Raw genomic sequence first — 21,649 nt, forward strand, 5'->3', positions numbered from 1 at the left:
TTTTCCACTTTTTGAAATTGACACTTTTAATGCAACAGGTACATAAATCACTGGTTTGGACTTTTTTCTGTTTGCACATTACAAATGTGATCAAATCACAATCATGTGTATCTAAATTACCATTAATTTTTAGTTCTATGATCAGTTCTTTAGCTGTGAAGATAAAGTCTAATATAGACATACACACCCCCCCGTGTCAGATGCAACACTTTTTGAGTTGGGAAATTGTCATAATAGATGTGCCAAATCTATGAGCTTGGCTATATTCTCTCTAACCAGCCACTGCTCTAACCATGAGGCCAAGGTCCTCCCCTAGTAAACATGTGTGCTAAGGATCTGAATGTCTTGGATTCAAATCCTGATGATGACCTGGCGGTGGGGGCGGAAGAGAGTCATGGTTGCATATAATGCTATCAATTTTTCTAGTTTTCTCATTTTAAAATTGTATCAATTGAATTTGTACAGTCATAAGAACATAAGAACATAAGAAGGCCGTACCGGGTCAGACCAAAGATCCATCTAGCCCAGTATCTGTCTATCGACAGTGGCCAATGCCAGGTGCCCCAGAGGGAGTGAAGCCAACAGGCAATGATCAAGTGATCTCTCTCCTGCATCCTTCAATCCTCTGATAAGACGAGGTCTGGGACACCATTCTTTATCCTTTCTGGCTAATAGCCATTTATGGACTTAGCCACCATTAATTTTCCAGTTCCCTTTAAATATTGTATAGTCCCAGCCTTCACAACCTCCTGGGTAAGAGTTCCACAAGTTGACTGTGCGCTGTGTTGAAGAAGAACTTCTTTCTTTGTTTAAAATGCTACTATTAATTCATTGGTGACCCTAGTTCTGTATTATGGGAATAGTAAATAACTTTTTCTTATCCACTTTCTCTACATCACTCATGATTTATATACTCTATCATATTCCTCTTAGTCTCTCTTTTCCAAGCTGAAGAGGCTCTAGCCTGTTTAATTTTCCTCGTATGGGACTCTCTTACCACCCTAATCTTTAGTTGCCCTTTCTGAACCTTTCTAGTGCTAGGATATCTTTTTTGAGGTGAGGAGACCAATCGTACACAGTTTCGAGATGTGGGGTCCCATGGATTTATATAAGGGCAATAAGATATTCTCTGTCTTATCTCGATCCCTTTTTAATGATTCCTAACTCCTGTTCGCTTTTTTGACCGCCTTCGCGCATGCGTAGACATCTTCAGAGAACTATTCACGATGATGCCAAGACTTTTTCCTACTCGCTTGTAGCTAATTAGCCCCATCATATTTGTATGTATAGTTGGGGTTATTTTTTCAATGTGCATTACTTTACATTTATCCACATTACATTTCATTTGTATTTTGTTGCCCAATCCAGTTTTGTAGATCTTTTGAAGTTCTTCACAATCTGCTTTGGTCTTAACTATCTTGAGTAGTTTAGTATCATCTGCAAACTTTGCCACCTCACTGTTTACCCCTTTCTCCAGATCATTTATGAATAAATTGAATAGGATTGGTCCCAGGACTGACCCCTGGGGAACACCACTAGTTACCCCAATCCATTCTGAGAATTTACCATTAATTCCTACCCTTTGTTCCATGTCTTTTAACCAGTTCTCAATCCATGGAAGGACCTTCCCTTTTATCCCATGACAGCTTAATTTACGTAACAGCCAGTCAGAAAACACCCTGAAGAAGTTCTGTAGTTAAAAAGCCTGTCAATTATGGGGGAATGTATAACAAAAGCCAGGCGTTCCACATTTCAGTCATGTTCTCAGTTTGATGGTTGTGCCAATGCATGTTTGACAGCCCTCGAGTCACATTTACTATCCTGTGAGCCCTTCTCTTGCTTGAAAGGATCTGTAGTGAGTTATGGGGAAGGCGAGCTAGTCAGGGGTGCTTGCAGAAACTCCCAAAGATGCAGCTCTGAATTTGCACCTGGAGGTGTGTGATCTGAATGACACCTCTGATTCTTTCAGTCAAGCCCAAGAAGGCAAACAGTGCCACAGTGAGGCTGCTGCCACCATCTCTGTTCCTCTGTGGCCAGCTAGAGACAATCAGACACCTCTGTATGTCAGGGGGTTGGGGAAAGGCCTGGGACAGGCTCTCACAGCTTGGGCCATTCCCAGTCTCCTGATGCCAGTGACAGGCAGTGGTGCACAGCCCCCTCCCACCCTGACATGTACTGGCTCATTAACAATCTGTGTGCAGATTTTCAGACACACTAAACAGGTCGCTAGTGCTGGAAAGCACCTGAGCTGCTCTCACAACTTGCCGCATGGACAGTTCTGCTGGATTCCTCACTGCTCCTGGTATACTGGCAGTCTGGCAGCTGGATGCCTGGGCCACACACAGCAAGGGGAAGGCAGCTGGGCTCCAGGTGTCTGTGCTGTGGGCCCAGTGCATACGTGCAGGTAAATGGCTCTCACGGGAAGGGCTTGTCCAAGACACTGAGTCTCCTACTGGGAAGAATATGGCCAGCATTCCCCAGCTACCCGTGGAGTTTGGGCACTCCAGAAATGACACACAGATGTGAAACCCCTAGACTGGGGCCTGGTTTCCAGCAGAACTCATAGCTGCAGCTGACGTTAGGGTTGCCAACTTTTTGACTGCAGAAAACTGAACACCCTTACCCGGTCCCTGCCCCTTCTCTGAGGCCCCTCACTCCATCCCACCTCCCTCCCTCGCTCACTCTCCCCCACCCTCACTCATTTTCACTCGGTTGGGGTTGGGAGAGGGTAAGGGCACTGGCTGGAGCTGTGGGCTCTGGGGTGGGGCCAGGGATGCGGGAAGGGGCTCGTGGCTGGGGGTTGGTTGCAGGGTGGTGCAGGGTCTGGCTGGGTGTGCAAGATCTGGGATGGGGCCAGGGATGAGGGGTTTGGTTTGCAGGATGGGGCTCTGGGCTGGGACAGGAGGTTGGGGTGCAGGAGTGGGGGAGAGCTCCAGATGGGGGTGCGGGCTCTTGGTTGAGGCTGAGGGGTTTGGAGTGCAGCAGGAGGGGTGGGCAGGGCCGTCCCTAGGCATACATAGTTGCGTAGGGCACCCAAAAATTTGGGGCACCACCCTCACTGGCCTCATCTGTAATCCTCTCTTCTCTGGGCCCTCCCACACACTGGGCTGGAGGACTTCTCCTCAACCTCACCCCAACCCTCCCTCAGCCCTCAGCTGGCCGGCTGAGGGCTCCAGCCTCCGGCTCTGCCGACCCAGCCCTGGGGAGTCCAGAGCGGTGCAGCCCCTGCCCAATGCTGCCCGGAGCAGAGTCCCTCCCTGGAACCTGCCTGCCTGCGCCAGTCAGTGAGTGGGAGGGGACTTAAAGTGACAGTGTGCTCACTCTCACAGTTCCCTAACACACACAGAGTCTCTTTCGCACACACACTGGCTCTCACACCCACATACACTCTGCCTCTCATAATACAGATTGTCACACACACACAGTCTCACACTCCCCAACATACACTGTTACAGAGTCCCCCCGACAGTCACACACACACAATCTCTCTCTGTCTCTCTCACACGAACTGGCTCTCTCCCATACTCACATACATACGTGCATGTGTGCACACACACACACTCTGTCATGCACACACACTTGTATTATTGTTGTTGTTCTTATTGCTTGGTACTTCCTGTCAAAATGCTTGTGGTTAGCCAGGAGTGTCTAGGGGTTGCAGGTGGGCTGGGGGTTCCAGCAAGATGCAGCCTCCATGTGACAGCACAAAGCCTGCCCTGAGCCACTGCCGCAGCATCTGCTGTGTACGAAGCTCAGTGTGTGTCAGCAATGTGGGGGTGGTGGGTGCCCCCTTGATACACGGGTTGGCAGTGCCAGCAGGGGAATGCCTTCAATAGAGGATGGGGCACCAGTTTAATAATACTGTGGATTGTGTGTGTGTGGAGGGGGGATGCTGTCTAGACACTATTTTTAGAGTACTAGCATGAGCCTTGCAAGCTCAAGGATATGTCTACACTATGGGATTACTCCAATTTTACAAAATTCGGATTTTGGGAACAGATTGTATAAAGTCGAGTGCATGCGGCCACACTAAGCACATTAATTCAGCGGTGCGTGTCCATAGTACAGAGGCTAGTGTCGACTTCCGGAGTGTTGCACTGTGGGTAGCTATCCTATAGCTATCCCATAGTTTCCTCAGTCTCCACCGTCCATTGGAATTCTGGGTTGAGATCCCAATGTCTGATTGGGGCAAAAAACATTGTTGCAGGTGGTTCTGGATATATGTCGTCAGGCCCCCCTCTCCCTCCCTCCCTCCATGAAAGCAACGGCAGACAACCGTTTCATGCCTTTTTTCCTGGGTTATCTGTGCAGACACCACCACGGCAAGCGTGGAGCCCGCACAGCTGACTGTTACCGTAAGTCTCCTGGGTGCTGGCAGATGTGGGACTGCATTGCTACACAGCAGCAGCTCATTGCCTTTTGGCAGCAGATGGTGCATTAGGACTGAAAGCCATCATCATCCTACAGAGATGGGAGTGACTCAGCCAGATATTTCCCATTTTCTGCTGAGCGCCCAGGAGATGTTGAGGGCTAGCAGTCATAATGCAGCATCTTCTGCTAAGTGCTCAGGAGATGACAATGGCTAGCAGTCATACTGCACTGTCTGCTGCCAGCCTAAGATGTAAAAGATAGATGGAGTGGGTCAAAAAAAGAAATAGACCAGATTTGTTTTGTATTCATTTGCTCTTCCCTCCCTCTGTGAAATCAACAGCCTGCTAAACCCAGGCTTTTGAGTTCAATCCTTGAGGGGGCCATTCTGTGTGACAGTTGTTTGTGTTTCTTATTGATGCAAAGCTTCTGCCTTTGTGAAATTTAATTCCCTGTAAGCCATGTCATCAGTCGCCCCTCCCTCTATCAGAGCAATGGCAGACAATCATTTCATGCCTTTTTTCAGTGCAGACGCCATAGCACGGCAAGTATGGAGCCCGCTCAGCTCAACACAGCAGTCAAGAACATTGTAAACACCTCGCCCATTATTGTGCAGTTTATGCTGAACCAGAACCTGAAAAACTAGGCGAGGAGGAGGTGACGGCAGCGCTGTGACGAGAGTGAAGAGGACATGGACACAGAATTCTCTCAAACTGCGGCGCTTTGGAGATCATGCTGTTAATGGGGCAGGTTCTAGCTGTGGAACGCTGATTCTGGGCCCGGGAAACAAGCACAGACTGGTGGGACCACATTGTGTTGCAGGTGTGGGACGATTCCCAGTGGCTGCAAAACTTTTGCATGTGTAAGGGCACTTTTATGGAACTTTGTAACTTGCTTTCCCCTGCCCTGAAGCACCAGAATACCAAGATGAGAGCAGCCCTCACAGTTCACAGCGAGTGGGGATAGCCCTGTAAGCTTGCAACGCCAGACAGCATCGGTCAGTAGGACACATTGCGAGGGCAAATCTACTGGGGCTGCTGTGATGCAAGAGTAGCCAAGCATCACGAGCTGCTGCTACCAAATAGTGACTCTGGGACATGTCAGGTCATAGTGGAAATGGGATTCCCTAACTGTGGTGGGGCAATAGATGGAACCCATATCCCTATCTTGGCACTGGAGCACCAGGGCAGCCAGTACATAAACCGCAAGAGGTACTTTTCAATGGTGCTGCAAGCACTGGTGGATCACAAGGGACATTTCGCCAACATCAACTTGGGATGGCCGGGAAGCATTCATGACGCTTGCGTCTTCAGGAACACTAGTTTGTTTAAATGGCTGCAGCAAGAGATTTACTTCCCAGACTAGAAAATAACTGTTGGGAATGTTGAAATGCCTATAGTTATCCTTGGGGACCCAGCCTACCCCTTAATGCCATGGCTCATGAAGCCATACACAGGCAGCCTGGACAGTAGTCAGGAGCTCTTCAACTATAGGCTAAGCAAGTGCAGAATGGTGGTAGAATGTGCATTTGGATGTACACTCACCAGAGGTCCCTTCTCCGGCTTCATGGTCCAGGATACAGCCTTGGGAGAGTTAGGCTATTTCAGTCAGGCTGAGGAAAAGATCCTCGCTGTTGGGGAGAACGGTGTGCTGTGTGCTCTCCACAAGCTCGTCCTCCTCCTCCTCCTCATCTTCCCCATCTTCAAAATTCTCAGGCATGGCTGAGAGTACCCCCTCCTCGGAATCCACGGTCAGGGGTGGGGTAGTGGTGGCAGCACCCCCTAGAATTGCATGGAGCTCAGCGTAGAAGCAGCATGACTGTAGTTCTGCACTGGACCATCCATTTGCTTCTTTTGCTTTCTGGTACGCTTGTCTGAGCAACTTAACTTTCTCGCAGCACTGTAGTGAGTCCCTATTGTGGCCTCTCTCCATCATGCCCATGGAGATTTTTTCAAATGTTTGGCATTTTGTCTTTTGGAACGTAGTTCTGCTAGCACGGAATCCTCTCCCCATACAGTGATCAGATCCACTACCTTCCGTACAGTCCATGCTGGAGCTCTTTTTCGATTCTCGGACTGCATGGCCACCTGTGCTGATCAGCTCTCCACGCTGGGCAAACAGAAAACAAAATTCAAAAGTTCGCGGGGCTTTTTCTGTCTACCTGGCCAGTGCATCTGAGTTCAGATTGCTGTCCAGAGCAGTCACAATGGTGCACTGTGGGATAGCTCCCGGAGGCCAATACCATCGAATTGCATCCACACTAACCCTAATTCGAACTGGCAATGTCGATTTCAGCATTACTCCCCTCATAGGGGAGGAGTACAGAAATTGATTTTAAGAGCCCTTTATGTCGAAGTAAATGGCTTCTCTGTGTGGACTGGTGCAGGGTTATTTTGATTTAACGCTGCTAAATTCGACCTAAACTTGTAGTGTAGACCAGGCCCAAGGCTGTTGACCCAAGCTGGGAGGCTTGCTCCAAAATGCTGTGTAGACATACCCATAGTGACCTTTAGTCCCAGTGAGCTCTTGAGTAATGTGTTGGCCCACTGTTCTCCAGTCACCTCTAGAGAGACTTTAACACCACAATGTGTGTATGCATTACAGCAGCGAACAGAGGCAAAGCAAACACGGAGAGTTTGCTGGGATCTTGCAAGTACCAGGAGGATGAAGGGGTGACTGCTAGCAGCCAGCATGGATTTACCAAGAACAATCATGCCAAACCAGCTTGCTTTCCTTCTTTCACAGGGTAATTGGTTTGGAGGATAGGGGGAACACAGTGGACATAATATACCTGGATTTCAGGAAAGCTTTTGACACAGTTTCACTTGACATTCTGATAAGTAAGCTGGAGAAATGTGGGCTTACGCAGTGTCATCAGATGTGGGCTACGTGTATGTGTTCTCTCTGCATGCTGCACTGGCTCTGGCCAGATAGCCCGTACAGCAGGTTCCGATCAAACTGCCCAATAACCACAGACTTGTTTAGTAGCTAAGGCACCCAGCCAGGTTTATTGTTAATGAAGCACGGTCCTAGTATCCCGTAGATTCTACAGGATCACTAACACATGTATGGCCATCACAATGGACCAGCTCAGTCAGTGGCAGGACTTTCCACTGCCCCCCGGCCAGCCAAAGACACTTCCAGTCTGAGACTCCATTTTATACACTGATACAAACAAGTTATCTATTGCCCCTCTGACATGGTCAGTTACCACCCTCTGATGTAGTTAGTTACCACCCATTACCTTGTACGTGTTGGTTCGATCAAAACATATCTATCCATCACACTGTCATCCTGACCTTATCTCTAAGACGAGGTCAGTGTATTTTTGTATCATCCTTGGGGCATGTGTTTGTACTATACTTGGTATTGGGGTGTTCTGGTACGATTCTTCCGGAAGCGTTTGTGTGAGTGTCCTGTGCCCAGCATTTCTCAGGAATGTGTGTTTTTGTAATACCAACCCTGTTCTTGCCAGATCCTGTGAGTCTGAATGCAGGCAGAGCCTGACTCTGCTCACAGCATGTCTCTTACTAACTTTGCTTTATATTAGCAAGGCTTGACCACTACTTTAGTTCAGGCTACAGACCGGACCTTTGATACAAGGGCTTATATCTCAGGCTCTCTTTCTGTTACAGGCAGAATTACCATTAAGTGGACACATAATTGGTTAAACAATCGCAAACAAAGAATAACTATTAATGGAATGAAGTCAGATTGGAGGGAGGTCTCAGGGGGGTTCCACAGGGATCTGTTCTGGGTCCAGTATTGTTAAAAATCTCTGTTAATGACCTGGATGTGGGAATAGAGAGCATACTGATCAAATTTGCACATGACACAAAGCTGGGGTGGGAAGTTGCTGACATTTGAGAGGTGTGATATAGCATGGCCAGAGGGCAGCATGAGAGTGTTAGCAGGGGGCCTTATTCCCTGCCAAGGGAGGAAGGTTTGCTTTAGATTAACTAGAACACCTGTAGCCATTTAGAGCACCTGACTCCAATTAGAGCACCTGACTTCAGTCATGTGATAAAAACCCCTGCTTCAGTCAGACAGTGTGGGAGTTGAAGGAGGAAGGTTTGATTGGAGCAGAGTGCAGGTTGCAGAAGTTGGAGAAGAGAAGAGTTTGATAAGAGAGAAATAGAAAGTTTGGAGGAGTGCTGCGGTGGATTGTGAAGTCCAGAATAAACCCTAGGTAAGGGGCACTAGGCTTGTGTAGAAGGGAGGCAAGAAGCCCTTCACAAGCTGAAGGGTAGGAGAGGGAAGTAACCCAGGGGAAGGAACTGCTAGTTTAAGTGGTTCACCACAACCCTCAGGGCCCCTGGGTTGGGACCTGGAGTAGAGGGCGGGCCCAGGTCCCTCCCTCTCCACTCCCCTCCTCCAAGGACACTAGAGGAGTAATTAAGAACTGGTTCAGAGGCAAGCAATAGCACCCTGAACCTACCCCAGAGAAAAGAAAGCGCGAGACCCAGCAGAACAGTATTGGCAATTTGCCACAGAGGATAGAGCTTAAATTTATAAATTGGAGAACTGGGCTGTAGATGAGAAAATGAAATTCAACAAAGACAAATGTAAAGTGGAAGAAAACCCAAATGCACACATACAGAATGGGGGATAACTGGCTTGGCAGCAGCACTGCTGAGAAGGATCTGGGCGTGGTGGTGGATCACAACCTCAACATGAATCAGCAATATGATGCTGTTGCAAAAAAAGCAAAAGCAATTTTAGGCTGCATTAACAGAGGCACAGCATGCAAGTCATGGGAGGTGATAGTACCACTCTACTCAGCACTGGGTAGGCCTCAGCTGAAGTGCGGTGTCCAGTTTTGGTCACCAATGTATAGAAAGGATGTAGAGAAACTGGAAAGAATCCAGAAGCAAGTGACAAAGATGATCAAAGGGATGGAATGCAAGTAATATGAGCAAAGGCTGAAGGAACTGGGTAAGTTTAGTTTGGAAAAGAGGAGATTGAAGGCAAACATGATAGCAGTCTTCAAATACTTGAAAGACTGCCATGAAAAAGATGGAGAACAGTTGTTCTCTCTTGCCACAGAGGGAAGGACAAGAGGCAATGGGTTCAAACTACAGCATAGCTGATTAAATCTCAGGATAAATTTCCTAACTGTAAGAGCATTAAGACAATGGAACAGATGCCTCGGGGGTTGTGGAAGCTCCTTCACTGGAGATTTTCAAAGAGAGGCTGGAGCCAACAGTCTTGGATGGCTTAGACACAACAAATCCTGCATCTTGTCGTGGGGGTTAGACTCACTAGATGACCTTTGTGGTCCCTTCTAACCCTGTGAGTCTATGATTGCTGTCCAGTTACAATGACTATGGGAACCAGAACTTTGCATTCGCTGGCCCAGATCCTAGGTTGTTATGTAAATCATCTTTGATGCCCTGATCTTGGGGCTGTCAACCACTAAGTCAGTTCCCAAGAGCAACACAGAGTGGTCCAATGCTGCTTTAAGTTGTACCGGCTGACAATGGTCCCAGGGCTGTTCTGGGAGCTAGGGATTGTCAGGCACTAGGATACCCCAGGCCATGTCTTCTTTCCTCCAGTCTTAACCCCTACACCAGTGCCTGATTGAGGGTAGGATAGGAACTGCTAGGATGGCTCAGCAACTTCTGAGGATCCCCTTGCAAAACAGAAGTCCTAGCGTGGCTGGGTTCCCCAGGTTTAAGCCTGTTTAGTACTGGTGTAAAGATGCAGAGCTGACTATTTTACTGGAGAATCAGCTCCTGTGGCCTTTGTGTATCAAAAATCCCAGATTTTATGTAGCAATTAATTTTCTTGGACCTGTAAAGAAAAAGCACCCTGTGCACTGGCCAGCCCTGCTGCTGGGAAAGATGCCATTCAAGTGCTGTTTGCCTCCTGACTTAACCACAGACAAGCGACCGGTTTCCTACTTGGACTGCAGAGGTGAATTGTGATGTCCCTATCTCTTTCAGGAACACAGCCATTAGAAGTAGAGTTCCTTTGATGAAATGCTACGCTAATGGCTTTTCAGGGACACCCAGTCTTTGCTGTCAATTTGCTTTTCCCCTATGTTTTAGTTTATTTCTCTTTTCCTTTGCCCTGCTATCACATGACATTTCCTCTTCTCTAATGACTTGGCAGGAAGCTTTTGCAATCCTTTCAGTTCTGCAATTCTGATCAATAGAACTGTGTGTGTGGGGAGGCTGCAGCCAGAGGCTGGGATGGATAGGACCTGGAAGCAGACCCAGCAAGCAGAATATGCCAGTGCTCTTCAAAGTTTGGCTTTGGAAAGATCACGCTGCATCCATTCAACTCTGGTAAGCAGGGACTAGCTTTCACTAGTGCTATTCATATGGAATTTGCATTCTAGCCTGAATTTCTTAGAATGGTTTACCTGGGTGAGATTGCTGTACCAAGCTGCCATGCTATTGTCTATCATGTACTCGGGCAACATGGCCCAGTGGACTGGGAATCAAGGGACCAGGGCTCTGTTCCTAGCTTTGCCACTGGCTCACTGCCTGATGTTGGGCAAGTGGCTTCCCTGCTGTGGCTCAGTTCCCCTAGTATAAAATGGAACTAATGACGCTCAGCCTTGTTTGTCAAGTGATTGGAGCTCACTGAATGAACATGAAGTATCTTTGTCCTGGAGACAGAGGTATTGCCTTCCTTCCTGGTTTTGGCCATGCTCTTTCCGATTTTAGAGTATAACATAACAATGCCTAAGTGATGACCCTTCCCTTATTGTTAGCCAATGGGTGAGGGAAGCCAATGGGTGAGAGAGCACCTTTCATCCCAGTGGATCCCAGAGCATTTTATAGGCTGAAATGCAGTCACCTCTGGCCTGAGCTCTTAGCAGCAGCATTACTTAAGAGTTTACAGGAAGAAGCAGAGAGAACGATGGACCCCCACTAAAGCTGCTGGGGGAATTCTTGGTAAACAGAACTAATTACCCAGGTTGGAATCTAGCCAAGACATCTGTAACAGGCGGCTTTGAGGGCTGGTTAGAGCTCTCAGCCTCCTACTTGGTTGAGGAGTCTCAGTCTTTAAAGCCAGTGGGGGCAGAGGGACCCAGGCCCTCCCTCTCCACCAGGTCCCAGCCCAGAGCCCTGTGCATTTCAACCTCTGAACTGGAGGATGGGGGGGTCGGATGGAGGGAGGGGTAGCCCCAAGCAGGGAGTCAAAATGCACTGCCCTGGGCTATGTCCTACCAGTCTGTTCAGTTTGGGGTGTGGCCCCTCCAGTCCAGTTTGCTTAGAGGCTTGCTGATCTGTCTTGGGTCTTGCACAGCTCCTTTGGGCAGGGCAGCTGCGGGTTGGTGAGGGCAAGCCTCACAATGTCTCTGGGGTCACTCAGTCAGTTACCTGGGGTGCTGGGTACATAGGTCCCCTTCACAATCTCCCTTGGTTGGGAAGATACCTGGCTCTCTCCCAGGTGGCTGCCTTGGCTGATAGGCTAGAGCTCCTTCCCCTCAGATAGAGACACAGGCGACGTCTTTTTCCTTTGCCCAACCTCCACTCAGCCCCAGGCCCTGCCCCCATTGCACCCTTTACCCCAAGCCCTGATCCCGCCTCTTCCTCACCTAGTTCCGTCCCCTCCCCCAAGCACACCCCATCCCCACTTCTCCCCCTCCCCCCAGTGCCTCCTGCATGCCTCAGAACAACTGATTGCGGCAGACGGGAGGCGCTGGGAAGGAAGGAGCAGGCTGTCAGTGGGTGTTAAGCAGCTGCACATTTTTTTCTGTGGGTGCTCCAGGGCCGGAACACCCACAGAGTTGTGCCTATGGGTAGCAAGGCAGCTAGCTCCTGCCTCTTTGCAGTCAGCCCTCTCCTCTCCAGGCCTGGCACTGTCTGCAGGGATAGCAGGGCGGAGCTAGCTGGGCCCAAAGACTCTCCTTAACCCCTGCTGTTCTGACTGGCAGTTTCTCTACTTCATCACAACACTGGAATTCATACCCAGATTGAAAAGTGCCAGGGGATCTTCAATGATCACAAGCAATTAGTGCTTCATTTTACATCTCATTCTAGCGTCAGGGCCCTCAGCAGAATAGTGCCCCAACATCATCCTCAGCCATTAGTGCAGTAAGAGAAGAGTCTGACCTCTGGAGTGAAATCACCCCTTCTCAGCTCTCCTGAGTAGGCCAGAGGGACTTAGTTGATCATGTGTACATCAGCTGGGTCACTTTCAGCACATTGTACCAGGACCTGCAGAACATGTTGTGCTGAGAAATGAGTATGCAGCTGGGATGCACTGGGCACATTGTGCTGGGACACCTCTTCACTGGGCCAGGCTGAGATCCACTGGCCCAGCCATCGCTGGGATGGGAGTGTTAGACGTTCCATCAGGACAGGTACTCCTGGGACTTGAATATGTGAGGCATAGTTCCCCAGAACACATAAGTATGTGTAGCACTTAACATTGCTTTACAGATGGGGAAACTAATGGCAGCACAGAGAGATGCTGTGATTTTTCCTGAGTCACACAATGAGTCCAGGGCAGAGCTGGGAATGGAACCCCAGTTTCCACTCCCAGCCTGGTGCCCAATCCAAGCCTAGATCACACTGAGTGGAGCTAGGCACATGATGAGCTAGAAATATCTGTTCAGTCTGGAACACAGCCTGCTGTGGGCAGACCCTCCAGTGCACTTGTCATGCTGGTGCAAAGGTTCCTATGGCACAAACCCCTCCTGGCAAAGGGTCTATCCCCAGAGTTCCTTCTTGCCCAATGGATCCCTGACTGCTGGGCAATATTGTAAATTAGAGCAGCCTTCAGGCTGGAGTTGGAACTGGGACCAGGATGGCCCCTGGATAAGGGGAACAGAAAGGTAATTTAAAGCGACTTTCTTAACCTGACTTCCTAAAGCTGCACTAAATGCCTTGGTTGCAGCCGAGGATCTGTCCATTTATGCTGGGATGCACACTCGGTGAGCCAGGATGGCCTGAATGTGCTTCATTCACTGGGCTGCAATGCTCATTCCCTGGACTAGCCTACAGGATGTGTGAAGAGACAGGACCATGGTTATTGCATTAAATAGGCAGAGAAATCCTTTCTGTTAGAGCAAGTGTGTTGCACTAGGAGCGGGAAGCCGCTCGGAACTTGGTAACAATTCCTTTGCAGGCTGTACTCTCCCATATATTCTGTACTACAGTGCATAATGCTGGCCTCCTTGGTGCTGTGTATAATTAATACAAAAGGTTTGTTGTACATTCAGCATCAACCTCCACTCACTGTTAATTGGAAGATGGTGGTGGTTTGCCAGACAGGAGCCTAAAGTCCCATCTCTCAGTCACAGCATGGGCAGCTTTATGCACACACTGACCTAGAGGGGTCATTCCAGGAGAGAGTATAATTCAGTCTCCACACTCCAATCCTAGGTTAGATGGAGGGATGTACAGAGAGAAGCAACTTCAAAGCCCCTGGTTGACGCAGACAGAGATTTGATTGTATTTCCCCAAAGTGTGTATTCCAGATGATTCCTCTTGCCCCTTGCTTGAATAGTGACCCCTACCCCAACCGCATTGGGGAAGGAAGGCCAGGAGGTGGCCTTGCTTGGAATGATGTCTGGATCTGATTTAAATTAGCACATGATGATTCTGCCTGGACATCTCCAGGCTACTAAATACAGTGCAGCAGCCTCATGAGTGAATCTCTGGGTGCAGCAGACAGGTTGGATTGGAACAAAGACACAAAAAGTCTCCTTTACTGAACAGGGTGGGGAAGACCAGGCTCAGAGGTTAACCAGCACTGAAAAGCATCACCTCAATCCAGAGCCCTCTGCACATGCCAGGGCAGGAACACTGTCCTGACTGTCAAGGCTGATGGACTCCTCTGGAAGCAATAGGTGAGTTTGGAACGAACCTCTAGCTCTCTTTTAGCAATACTCCCCTCTGTGCTGCCAGGTGCTGCAGCCACTGCAGTAACTTCCCTCTGCTCTCTGATGGCTGTCAATTAAGGGCTGCTTCAGTGCTGCTACTGAGTGAGCAGCCTGACTGAGCAACAGCTGGCACCATACAGCTTCTCTCTGCAGTTTCCCTCAACAGGTCCCAATCTCCCAACCTACAAACTTTCCCTCAACTTGGAAGTCTAGGAATTACCCCTTTCCCATTTGGGGCCCTCCCCCTCCCTGGCCAGGGGTCTTCTAGCAGAGATAGGCAAGTTGCTCTTGAGAGGTGCTCTATGGGCAAGGTGACATTGTGAGGAAAACAGGGGCATTTGTTTGTGTTTTCCACTCGGCTCCTGGTGAGGCATTAGGGACAGATTAGTTTCCTGTATGTTCTCCTTCCATTGATAAGTCAGCAGAGACTCCACAGGGCCTTTCCAGAGTGCAACGGTGCCCAAACTCCAAGCACTGCTGTAGAAAGGCTTTGAACACACTCACTGCCACAGGCTGCTTGTCAGTAAAACCTGCAATGGAATGGATCTATTTCATGGGGCATGTACACCACACTGCACCCTGGAGATGGTGCGGGGAGAGGGCTGGGCACCACCATCAGGGTCTTTGATTATGCATTGGTTGCTTCAGCAGGCATCATAGCTCACAGGATGCAGGATATATTTATACAGTAAAGTCATGTTACAAGAAACTCAGTATATGTCCCTATACAAACACATCCCTCCCTCAAAGAAATGGGTGAGCTCTTAGAGGTGGAGCTAATGGACCTCACTGGGCCTACTGTCCCATATACTATATGTGATTAAGTAATGATTCTGATTTCTCTGTGTTTATGTGGCAATAGGTTGTTGCTTGGTCAACAGTAAATGAGAAAAGAGAGGAAATAACCTATGAGAGAAGGGACAGTGATGCACAATCAACCTGTGGAACTCCTTGCCAGAGGATGTTGTGAAGGCCAAGACCATAACAGGGTTCAAAAAAGAACTAGATAAATTCATGGAGGATAGGTGCATCAAGGGCTATTAGCCAGGATGGGCAGGAATGGTGTCCCTAGCCTCTGTTTGCCAGAAGCTGGGAATGAGCGACAGGGGATGGATCACTTGATGATAACCTGTTCAGTTCATTCCCTCTGGGGCACCTGGCATTGGCCACTGTCAGAAGACAGGATACTGGGCTAGATGGGCCTTTGGTCTGACTTGGTAGGGCCATTCTTATGTTCTTATGTTCAGTGCAAGTCAGATGGGCCAGCAGCAATTAAAGAGCAACTTCCCTACCACACAGCTCTGGGAAAGAGGCTAAGATTGGAGGGGTAGGTGAGTTAGGCAGATATGAGCTCATAGGGTGACCAGCCATTCTGTATTTTAAAGAACATGGCTTATGTGGTGCCTAATGTCCTGTGATATGACCAGTGTCCAAGGAGACATTAGGAAACACATCTGATTTCCAGTAATAACTATTGGACCACAGAGCAAATGGGCATAGGATGTAGGTGGGTATGAAACAGGAGTAATACTGAGAAGAGGAAGGAGCGGAGTGGGTGTGGCAGACAGCAGGGTGGGTGTCTGAGGTCGAAGAGACAGAGGTGAGATCAGAGGGGTGAGTGTGCACAGAGGAACGCTGGAGAACTCCTGCAGTCAGAGAGGATATGAGCTGAGAACAGATAGGTGGCTCTGGGGCTTGGCAGTGGTCCTACATGCTGTTATCATATGTTTTGTATTCTTAGAATAAGAAGAAAAGAAGAAGACAGAAAATTTTCTGCTTTGGAAGAATCGGGTCAGTGACACAATGTCTTCAAAGGGGGGAATTAGCACTCTTTCACCCCTGAGTGTCACCATCGTGTCCGCTAACACCTCATGCGGGGTGGACTCTGAGTTCAGATACCCCCTTTTCACCATCTTGTACAGCTTCATCTTCATTCTGGGCTTCATTGCCAATTGCTATGTGCTATGGATTTTCTGCCGGGTTTATGCTTGGAGGAAACTAAACGAAATCAAGATCTTCATGGTGAACCTGATAGTGGCTGACCTGCTGTTCCTAATCACACTGCCCCTGTGGATCGTTTACTATCACCACCAAGGAAACTGGATTATGCCTACATTCCTGTGTAATGTGGCCGGCTACTTGTTCTTTGTTAACACCTACTGCTCCATCGCCTTTTTGACAGTCATCACATACAACCGATTCCAGGCAGTGACCAAGCCCATCACAGCTGCTCAGTTCCCCACCCGGAGAAGGGGTATCTTCCTCTCTGCAGCTATCTGGATGGTGATAGTGAGCAGTGCTTTGTACTACCTCATTGGCGATGGAACTAATGAGGAGGAGATTAACCATGGCACCATGAAGCGGTGTTTCGAGCGCTATAACACCGCTGACAACACTGTGCCCATCCTCGCCATCCACATTGTCATAGTCATTATTTTTGTCTTTATTTTCCTGTTTATACTGGTGTGCAACTTGTTCATTATCAGGACACTGCTGACCAAGTCAGTGCAGCTGCAGAAGAGCACCCGTGTCAAGCAGAGGGCATTCAGGATGGTATGCACTGTCCTCGCTGTATTCATCATATGCTTTGTACCTCACCATCTCATTGACCTCCCCTGGACCCTGACAGTCCTAGAGCTGTGGCAGAAAGAAAACTGTCCATTGCGCCAGCAGATCAATGATGCCCATCAGGTGACTCTGTGCCTGCTGAGCACCAACTGCATGCTGGACCCTGTCATCTACTGCTTCCTCACCAAGAAGTTCAGGAAGCACCTTTCAGAGAATCTTAAAAGCATGAAAGGGAGTCGCAAGTGTTCCAGGCAAACCACTGAAACAGCAATTGAGGTGCCCATCAATGAGCTCCCCACCGAGCCCATGAGAAATGAATATAGCCCTGTCTCCTACTGAGCAAGGCTGGGCTGCTTGTGTCATCAGCTTCCTCTCACTGAGCCAGGCCGGAGGGGGACACATCAGTGGGCCAGATCTCTGCATTTCCATCAGGAAGAGGAAATATGAGCATTCAATCCCCATATCCACAAATGCAACCAGAGTAATAGGGACCCAGCAGGGCACTTTCTGACACATACTGATGCTTCATGGGACACTAATCACAGCTCAGCTTCTTTTCTTTTCTGTGAAGAAAAATGCCATTGACTTTGTGTCTTTCCCCCTCCTCCTATCTCCTTGTGTGATCTGTCAGCACTTTAACACTGGAAAGCAAGAGAATTGCCATGAAGAGAGCTCACCCTTACGAATGACAGAGATTCTATGCGATCTGATCCAAGTTACCAGGCTGAGGAGAAGGGGGGGTCTGTGAAAGTCGATGGGTATTGGTGATGTGCTGGAAACCTCAGCCTTAGCTCCCCCAATCCCTGGGATCCGTATGTATAGATTTTAAGGCCACCAGGGACCATTATCTAATCTGACCTCCTGCATGTCACCGGCTAGAGAATGTCACCTTATTCGTGGACCCAGCCCAATAACTTCTGGTTGAGCTAGCACATATCTTTCAGAGACCAAATATCAACTGAAAACCTCCAAGTGACAGAGGATGATTGCCAGCATAGGAGTTAAGATAGCAAATAAATGGGGTTTTAATGCTTCATCATCATAGCTTTTATTTATTATAGATGAGATTATAAAGAGGGAATGGCTATTGTCCCTAAGCTTGTGCTGCTGGAAACAAAGTAATGTAGCTGGTTGCTTATTTGAAGTCTATTTTCTGGTATTTTATCATTAATAAACTAACAGCTTGTGGCCACACCCCAGGGCACCCTCCAAACTAGTCAACTGCTGCCATGGTGTTAAGTCCAGTGCAAAAATGTTAAGGGTTTTAGCTCAGGCATTCAGTCCAGGTTGAAATGGATCCTGCTCAGGGGCAGCTCCAGGTCCCAGCATGCCAGGCGCATGCTTGGGGCGGCAAGCTGCGGGGGGGCGGGGGTGCTCTGCCGGCACCGCGAGGGCAGCAGGCAGGCTGCCTCCACGGTTTGCCTGCGGAGGGTCCACTGGTCCTGTGGCTTCGGCGGACCTCCTGCAGGCGTGCCTGCGGAGGGTCCGCTGGTCCCGCGGCTTTGGCGGACCTCCCAGTCCGCCAAAGCCGCAGGACCAGCGGACCCTCCGCAGGCACGCCACGGAAGGCAGCCTGCCTGCCGTACTTGGGGCGACAAAGTTCCTAGAGCCGCCCCTGATCCTGCTCCAAACAGTGCTGGTGGCAGACAATTTGGGCACATAGAAAGCTGGCTATCCTGAGGGTGCCAGGCTTGGTTACAGATCAGAAGACACTCAAGGCTCCTTGTCTAACCCTGAGTTGCTCAATACTAAACTTCCATCAAGCAAAGGAAGTAGAACAGGGTGGGGAACTTGGTTGGGTTCTTACATGAGGTTTTGGTTCCTCAACTTTTCTAGAAAAATTTCCCAGATGGTGATGGGAAAAACTCATCTGCCACATTGACACTGGAAAAGGTTATTTATACCAGTTAGCAGCAGCCTGGTGATACCAGCCAGATAACTGCTAGGAGTGTTTGTGTGGCAAACTCCAAACCTCTCCAATCATCTGACCAAAAATGGTATTATATTATGCCCATATTTCACTGAGAGGATTCCCAGCTCTTCGATCCCCAGTCATCACTGGTGGACCACTGAAACTTTGATATTTGCGAGTGGGCAAAAAGTTTAGACTTTTCCTTTCTACTATGGACCTCACAGTGGTCACCCATGCATTCAGATGCTGCAGTGCAGGACATGGATAAGAACCTGATCAGAACTGCATGTGCCTTTGCCTCCTCTAGGCTAGACTACTGCAATGATCTCTGCTTAGGGCTGCCCATGAAGACTACACAGGAGCTTCTTCTAGCACAGATATGGCATCCACTTGGCTATTAGAGCAAACCATTCTGAGTGCCTAATACTCATGCTCAAACCTTTGCCCTGGATCCCTGTTCATCTGGAATGCAATCCAAGGTAATGACAATGATCTTAAAAACTCTTAGTGGGCTTACTTGCTGGAGTCACCACCTCACATTTAGGCACCACTGTGGCAGTTATTGGAAGATGTGGTGGCACTGCCCAGGCATGGTGGTAGAATGTTCTGGTTTTGGAGAATTCTCCCATTGGTGGGCCTCCACTACTTGAGTTTTGCAACTTTCAGAGAACAATGAAAGGGGGTGGTGTTTGCTGCAGAGTTTAAGTGTGTTGATTTTGTACTGTATGTTCCTGGAAATCTTGCAATAGAGACTAGTTTGTGGTACACATTGTGGATAACTTTGTACAAGTACGTTTTGCTCCACTGTGCTTAGCTGCTATGGCAATAAGTGCTTGGCTACTAGATGTTTGCATTTATTATTAAAGGGAAAGACAACGATATTTGCACAGGACAGACAATGCACTCCAGTTGGATTTTTTTTAAACTTAACCAAATCATTTAAAATATAGCTGTTTAAAAATTTTGCTGCGATTTTTCACTTCTGCTTCTGAGATGATCATTTCAATTTTAGAGGAGGGACGGGATTATACTAATGGGAAACTACACTGCATGCAGGACAAGGCTGTCCTGGTCTGACTTAGCAAAATGGATCCTCCAGAAGAGTCTTAAATAAATGTAAAACTCTGCCCACTTGTGCTCAATCCTCTGATATTTTTTCTATATTCACAAATAAATGGGGGGAGGGGTGTGAAGGGGATGTGAAAAGAAATGGATAGAAAAAAAGTGATGTTCTCACCCAGACCAAAAGGTAGAAATTCTTAAATCAAGCCAAGCTGGATGTTCTGATGAAACAAGTCACACATTTTTAAGATAGTGTAAACGGGGCTATAAGAATGACGTCTGTAATGATGAACAGAATCAGGGGATGAGGACTAGACAAAGGCCAGAATGAACAATCAGGATCATCTAGTCTGACCTCCTGCACAATTGCAGGCCACAGAAATTCACCCAACACTCCTGCAATAGATCCCTAACCTCTGGCTGAATTACTGAAGTCTTTAAACAATGATTTAAAGACAGAAAATCCACCATTTATTCTAATTTAAACAAGCAAGTGACCCATGCCCATGCTGCAACAGAAGGTGAAAAAACTCCGGAGGAATATTTCTATAACAATGAATAGATGTTGGAGTAGAATTCACGCCATAAAATGACTGAACAGTCATATGAAGAATCAGTATTGTGAAGAGAGTTTCAATTTTGTTTTTCAGATTAAGTTTTACATTGTGATTTCTGGTAGGTGAAGTCGGGACCAAATTACCACCTTGCCCGCTGAGAGGACTGATGGTAGCTGTATTCCAGGAGCATAAGTACTCTCTCAGGGCCAACTGCAATACCCCTATTCATACTGAGTAGCCCTACTGAAACCAATGGGATTATATGAGAGGTAATGTACGATTCAGTGTTAAAAGTATCAATCTGAGGGCCAGATTATAAAATACTAGGGACCAGGACTCTCTTTTTAGTTGTGTCTTGTATTGCACTGAACGTTATAATTACTTAACAAGTAACTAATTCTCAATAAACGACTTTCACACTTATTCAACCTGTTTTTCATTTCTCAGTTGAGTGACAGACTTTTACTAGAGAAATTTTGGTTTGGATGTGCTTGTCCTTTCTTCAGTTGGATTCAGCTAGGAAGGTGCTGGTTTCCCAGTGCCAAGGAATTCTACATGTAGCCAAAAAGCTGTGCCAGATTGGCAAAGTTTATCTTGCATTTACCCTTTGGGCTGCTTGCAAGGATATGGAAGATGGAATTAAAGAGTATGTTCATCCACATATCTTTGTTCACGTGATCCACTCCATTGTGCCCAAACTACTGTATTACTGGCCATTGCCAGGCAACAGGTTGAGACTTAACATAAGGGACAAGTCAAGTTCCCTTCCTTATTATTGGCAAAGAGTTTTAAAGATTAACCTGAACCAAAACTCTGGTTTTCAAGTTTGGGCCCATTTCTGTTAAAGGTGACCCTATGACCCCAAGGTCAGTAACCGTGATACTCAGCATTTTCCAAACATTAATGTATTAGGAAGTATTATTATTCTTGTTTTACAGAGGGATTTACCCAGAGGAAGTTAATGATAGGAATGGGACCACAGTTCTTCTTCTGCTAGGATACTGCAAGCTGCTTAGGGGAAAAACCCAAAATTAGCAATCAGTAACTAGTTGCTTGTCCCCCCCCCAATATCAGTGATCAAGAACAAGAGCACATTTAAAACTGATCAAAGGAAATATTTGTTTGCACAGTGCACAATTAGCTTGTGGAACTCACTACCACGAGATATCTATAAAAGAGCCCATTCTGTATTCAGTGCAAGTTTTGAGTGGAGTGCAGTAAACAAGGCCAACGGCCACACACTGAACAATGAAGTTAAGGAAAAAGACTGAATAAGAAACCATTCCCTGAGCATCCTCCAGTCTTGGCACAGAACGAGGCAGGGGTCCTGCAGAAAAA

The 21,649-nt window shown here is 47.9% G+C and overlaps 2 protein-coding genes across 5 annotated transcripts in view; one reads left to right on the forward strand and one right to left on the reverse strand.

Annotated features, from left to right (window-relative positions):
* HNRNPR (heterogeneous nuclear ribonucleoprotein R) overlaps positions 1-21,649 on the reverse strand; it is a 667,870-nt gene that overhangs the window by 176,672 nt on the left and 469,549 nt on the right. The gene's annotated exons all lie outside the window — the stretch shown is intronic.
* Positions 7,128-17,816, forward strand: PTAFR (platelet activating factor receptor). 2 transcript variants are annotated; one of them, XM_075060793.1, is made up of 6 exons: positions 7,128-8,238; positions 8,864-9,303; positions 10,483-10,658; positions 14,049-14,179; positions 15,075-15,201; positions 15,954-17,816. In XM_075060793.1, the coding sequence occupies exon 6, from the start codon at positions 16,016-16,018 to the stop codon at positions 17,117-17,119; it is 1,104 nt and encodes a 367-aa protein (XP_074916894.1). In that variant the 5' UTR covers positions 7,128-8,238; positions 8,864-9,303; positions 10,483-10,658; positions 14,049-14,179; positions 15,075-15,201; positions 15,954-16,015; the 3' UTR covers positions 17,120-17,816. The 2 variants fall into 2 exon arrangements, with proteins under 2 accessions (XP_074916894.1, XP_074916895.1); XM_075060794.1 differs by lacking the exons at positions 14,049-14,179; positions 15,075-15,201 and having other exon boundaries at positions 7,129-8,238.

Source organism: Chelonoidis abingdonii, chromosome 25 (assembly GCF_003597395.2).
Source record: "Chelonoidis abingdonii isolate Lonesome George chromosome 25, CheloAbing_2.0, whole genome shotgun sequence".
Classification (NCBI taxonomy): Eukaryota; Metazoa; Chordata; order Testudines; family Testudinidae; genus Chelonoidis; species Chelonoidis abingdonii.